The 6,000-nt window shown below is 45.8% G+C and overlaps 1 protein-coding gene across 1 annotated transcript; it reads right to left on the bottom strand.

Annotated features, from left to right (window-relative positions):
• Positions 1-449: 449 nt before the first annotated feature.
• On the bottom strand, positions 450-1,831 carry LOC133899559 (2-hydroxyisoflavanone dehydratase-like). The gene has a single exon (XM_062340557.1). It carries the CDS (start codon positions 1,694-1,696, stop codon positions 716-718), a length of 981 nt encoding a protein of 326 aa, XP_062196541.1. The 5' UTR covers positions 1,697-1,831; the 3' UTR covers positions 450-715.
• Positions 1,832-6,000: the final 4,169 nt, after the last annotated feature.

Here is a 6,000-nt window from a genome sequence, read left to right as displayed (position 1 = left end):
ATCTGGTTTTACGTAAAGTCGTTTCGGTACTGTAGCACACTATTGTAGAGATACTGTAGCATACGAATCTGATGCATCCACTCTGAAATCAACGGCTCAGAGCAGACCTAAATGCACTTACTGTAGCTACAGTAGCCTCTCTGCAGTTGCCAGTAGCAACTGCAGAGGATCCAGATCCTTGTTCGAGAGGTGGTTCTACCCAGCACATAAGAGGAGTTTGTTCGAGAGGTGGTTCTACCCAGCCACCTTTCTCGACAAGATGCAGTTTGAAACATCTTTCCATGTGAAACCGAGCTAGTTGACAAATGTATGAACACATGCTAAAGAACTTGGGAATTTCTTCTCTTCTTTTAGTGATCGGAGCCAACCTTTCTACCCAAATTGAGAAGTAATTGATCTTTCAAAAAACAAAACAAATTGAGAAGCAATTGCAGTTGCTACAAGCAATAAATACGTGATTTTCAACTACATTAGAAGATCGAACCAATGTTTCAACAAATTCTGTGTCCAACAAGTATAGTTTCATCAACCCCTTTTCATCCATACACCCAATTGCAACGAACACAAACACAACTCTGAATCCCAAATGTACTAGCAGTAGTGTAGCGCAGCAGCATTCGTCGGCGACGAGGCTGCAGTTATTCCGATTTCCGAGTGTACACTGAAGCTAAATTTGATTCTTCAGCTCCGGCGATGCCACCGCTGGCGAGGCCAGTCAACGGTTGAGGAAGTCGCTGATGACCTTGTCCTGCGCGACGGCCTCGTCGCAGTGCGGCTCCAGGAGGTGGAACGTGTGGCCCTTGTTGGGCGCCTGCCATATCTCCGCCTCGCCGCGCCACCCGCTGGCCCGGAGCCGGTCGTAGTAGGCGCGGCCGCGGTCGCGGAGCACGTCGCTCTCGCCGACGCACACGAGGACGCGCCGGCACGCCAGGACCTCCAGCGCCGGGGCGCCGTCCACGAATGGGTTGATGAGCGGGTCGTCCTCGCCCGTGGTGGCCGGGCACATGACGCGCCACAGGGATCCCAGGCTCTCGCGCACCACGGGGGCCAGCTCGTCGGAGGGCACCTTGTCGGTGCCCAGGAAGTAGGGGTGGATCATGACGAGGCCCCGGATCTCGGCGCCGTGGGGCAGCCCCTCCGCGGCCACGCGCATCGCCATGTGGTGTGCGATGTTGGAGCCCGCACTCTCGCCGCCGAGGTAGAGGCGAGAGAAGTCGGCGTGGCCCGCGATCCACGGCTCGGCGTCGCCGGCGTTGGCGAGGTGGGAGACGACCCAGGAGAGCGCCTCCCAGGAGTCGGCGTAGGCGACGGGGACGGGGTGCTCGGGCGCGAGGCGGTACTCGACGGAGACGACGAGGACGTTGGCGAGCGCGGCGAAGGCGTTGAAGTAGGCGTGGAAGGTGGGGTTGAAGGCGGAGCCGAGGCAGAAGCCGCCGCCGTGGTAGTAGACGAGGATGGGGAGCTTCTTGGCGCTTCCATCCTCAAAGCGCGGGAGGTAGAGGCGCGCGGAGACGTTGGGGGAGATGACGACGTCCTTGGAGGCGACGCCGGTGGCGGCGTCGGTGGAGGCGGCGACGAACTCGGAACCGAAGTAGCGTTCCACGCGGTTCTTGTAGATGCGGATGCAGGGCATGGACTCGTACACGATCTCGTCGTCGGGGGACGCTGCCGGTGGTGCGGTCGGTGCGGCGGCCATCGGATGGTGGGGGAGATCTGGGCAGGCAACCGGTGGTTGGGGTTCCGCAGGGGAGAAGACGAGCAAGTCGTCGAGTGATGGGAAGGGAAGCTACTGCTACGATGGGAGTTGGTGACTGCGGTGTAAAGGGATCAAAGACATTGACTTGTACAAATGATATCGTCATGTTGAAGTCCAAATTTGACATGCCATTGGTTTTCAACAAATTATATGAAGTCTAATTGTGGCCGAATTATTGTGGTTGGTTAGTTTAATTTGATTGCCAAATAAATAGGTAGCCGAATATAAATTTTCTGGTTTAATCAGTTGATAGTTAATTAAGCTTAACAATTAGTTATTGAATTGATATGTTGATTAGGAGAAAAGGCTGGAAGAAAAGAGAGAGAGATTAGGTGGAAGGTCTACATGCTAATCAGTGTCGATTTCTACGCATTAATAGATAATGGTTATTCAAATCATTAGCGGTTGCTAGAGTGACATGCATGCAGGCAATAGACACCAAAATACAGGGAGCTTGACGTCAGCTACAACTTCATCGCCGCACTGTCGGACTCCATGGTCTGCCTCATCAAGCTCATTCGGTACACCGCCATGCATGATCGATCAGGTGCAGCTCTCTTGGTAGGCTATGTTGTGGTCGAGCTGTGATCAAGAGCTGTGGTCAGCTATCGTAGTCAGGTGTTGTAGATTTCGTGGTCGGGCTGCTGTTAGTGAGGCATCTGGTCAGATACCCGTCTAGTTGGGCTGTTGTGGTCACACCTGGTTGACCATCGTGAGGGCGTCTGGTCAGGTGCCATGGTCGAGGGTTGTGGATGTCGTGGTCGGGCTTCCGAGTAACTGGTCAGGCTGCCACATCGGATCAATCTTGTTTTGCCCGACTGCCGGTAATTGAAGACTTACAATCGTCAAACCAAGAACATGATAGGTAATGGAAAATAGAATAGATGTGTTCGGTTGGAAGTTAGAGATAGAGATGTAATTTCTATAGCCAAACAAGAAGTTATCTTCGGTTTTGGAAAGATTGACCGAACAAGATAGCAAGAGATTGACTTGGTTTCGGGAAGAGAGGAGTCCTAGTCGATCCAGGCTAAGTCCAAGTTGTCTCTATAAATAGTTGCAGGGGTGAAGGCTGATTGAATAACGACAATCGACACAAATCAATCTATTATCATGTTTTTTATTTTTCCTCTCGTTTACCCTACTTTTCCAACCTTCATTGATGTTGTTCTTGATCTCCATGATCTAGGGGAAGACGCAGACCGACCGTGCCCCAATAGGGTCTCTCTCGGGTACGATTTGCTGACGAAGATTCGTCACCGCAGTGCCAGACTGGGCTTCACAGGTGCTGCTCGCCGGGTTAGTTATCCTTTGCAGGTTTGCACGTGAATCGGTCGCTTGTTACCACCGATAGCGCAATAATTATCCCCGCTGTTGTACGCCCTACGCGCGTCGTTGCGGATTGCACACGAGGTGCTCAGTGTTTGGTATGGCATGTTTTCATATCAACACACTTTTTGGCGACTCCGCCGGGGAACGATTCATTTAGCTTAGGTCACAGCCGAATTTGTTTTCTAGCCAATTATTCAAATTGATCTATTTTATCTCTATCATCACTGCTGCATCAGGCCTATAGGTCGATTGCGCTCATCTGCGATTGTGGCTGTTCGCGATCATTGTTATCTTGATGTTCGCCGCATCAGGCCTATAGGCCAATTGCGCTCTTCTGTGATTGTAGCCATTCAAGATCGCTATTGTCTTGCCATTCACTTGCGTGTGTGCTGCCTGCTACGTGCTGTTGTGCTGTGCGCTGTCCGTGCTGCTACGTGCTGCTACGTGCTGCCTGTCGTGCGTTGCTGCCCTGCTGCGCCCTACTGTGCTGTTGCGTGCTGCTGCATGCTCACCGCTGCGTATTGCGTTTGTGTGTTGTTGCGTGCTGCCGCTCGTGCTGCTTGAAGATAGACTAGGGACTGCCGTGCACAAGCACCAGACCACCTTGAAAAGTTTTCTCTTCAGCAATTAACTTGTGGATCCAAACGTTTATGATCTTCATGTGGGGGATATTCACGGTTGTTCATCAGAAGACAACTAAGCTCTGTCACGCAAAGAAAATCAACATAAGGTTTCATCATCCGCTGCTGCTCCATGCTATCCGCGGGGAAATTGATTTCTCCAACCATGGTACAATATGAACTCAGGATCAGCCGCAACAATATCATCACGCCATCCATTTATGCCAAGCCCGAGGTACAATTTGCAAATACAGTACATGTCTCTCAAGATTATTTTGCAAATACGATAAATAGGCATGTTGATGTTGTTGTGCCCATATTTGATGAATTTGATGCATCGGCTAGAAGTTTAAAATTACAACGTTTTGATAATATACAATTGCCAATGCAAAATAATATGCATGCTTTAAATTTCAATGCTATTAGCAACATACAATATGAGCCTGCGTCTTTTAATTCATCGATAATATTTGCGTCACCTAGTGTATCACAAACTAACATGCCAACGAACAATCATTATGACCGAATTGAGATGATAGGTTCGGCTGATTATTATGAGTTATCACATGTTAATAATTCTAGTCGTATACAACAAAAAATGGTATATCTTAATTCATCGGTAATGAGTTCACCGCTTATGGTTACACAACAAGCTATGCCAATGGATAAGATGTATGGTCGCAATGCTGATTATTTGGTCAATTATTTTGAACCCCATATGCTACACCATATGTTACTAGAATGGAGGTTACACCTTATACTTTATCAGCATCATATGCAACACCTAATGCATCTAACTCGGCTCCATGTGTTACTAAATATTATAGCCGAATAAATGAAAATTCAGAAAATATACATGTACCTCCATACAACACAGTAGCGTATAGTTTACCTCCCACTCCAACCTAAAGTTCCGGTGTTCCTGTACTTCATTGCCGGGAACCTATTTTAGTTTTTTCCAACAAAATACACTATATGTGCAGCCCACAATGCTATATTCATGTGATATGTCACAAGCACATACTTGTACCCCTAAGCAACAAGCTAATTCCGAACCTACTCGCCTTATAGCCGAGCAAGAAATAGGGACTAAAAGTATTGGGGGCAATCTGGTTCCAAAAAAGGAGCCGAAATAGATATAATGTCTGTAGCTTTTTGGGAGAAAGTGGATAAAATTTTGAAGAAATGATTTAATTCTAATAAAAAGCTAGAACTAACCTTAGCTAAGGAAAAAATGTTGACTACTGTTGAATTGTCAGCTATGCTTGAGATAAAGGAAGCTATGGTGCTAGTATCTGAATTTCGTGCTAAAACAATTGATGATCAATACCGAAATAAAGGTGTTTCGGTCATGCCCATAGCTGATGTAAATAACGGCAACAGATTTACGCTTAATGAATTACCTGAAGAAGATAACAGCGTGATTAAAGCAGAATTGCAAGAACATCGAAAGGAGCTATTTTCGTGCTATTAGAAGACAAAGCAATGTGTTATTAAGATAAAAGAGTTCTCATCCATTGATACCCTGCTAAAAGAGGTATAATGGATGACCCTGCTAAAAGAGGTACGATTTGTAACTACGTTATCCGATCCCTAATCTGATTTTATAGTTTGATAGATAAATCTTTTGGTGATTATATGCTTAATAATTTTGTAAGATTAGGTAGAGATGTTAATGAACAAATTGATAGTATGTTGCAAGAGAAATTGAAATAGAGCTTGATAATGCAATATCTATAAACAAAAGATCGTATTCTGATTTTGATAATGCAGTCTCAAACCCGTGGGGTTTCAAAATGCTAGAACTTGCAAAATTCATGGGTAAAGATAGTAGAATCACCAGGGGTTTCGTCGGCCAAGTTATTGCGTAATATAGGAAGGCCGATAATGATAATACATTCAAGTTAGAATTATTTCCATCATCATCTGTGCTAGGCAATATATTTATATGGATTACTTTACTTGTTCTAAACTCGGTCTACACTTGGTCGCAAATAGGGTTTAAGTTTTGTGATTATTTCGTGTTTAGAGATACAAGATCGAGGTTGAAAGAATCTGAAAATACCGATATTGATTTGGTAGAAAATAACTTTAAGATATCGAACAAGATAAGTACAAGTAAATGTGTAGCCAAATGGGTAGATATCAAATCTGAATTATTTGTTTGTTTAGCTTTGAAACCATCTCCGCAAAAGAATCGACTAAAGATGAAAAGGTATACATTCGATTTTACCAAGTGTGATCAGATTTTTGATATTTATTACAAGAAAAACATATTAAATTATTTGGTCATCA

The sequence above is a fragment of the Phragmites australis genome, chromosome 18 (assembly GCF_958298935.1).
Source record: "Phragmites australis chromosome 18, lpPhrAust1.1, whole genome shotgun sequence".
Taxonomy (NCBI): Eukaryota; Viridiplantae; Streptophyta; class Magnoliopsida; order Poales; family Poaceae; genus Phragmites; species Phragmites australis.
Note: the sequence above shows the minus strand (reverse complement) of the source record. Positions and strands in the feature narration are given on the sequence as shown.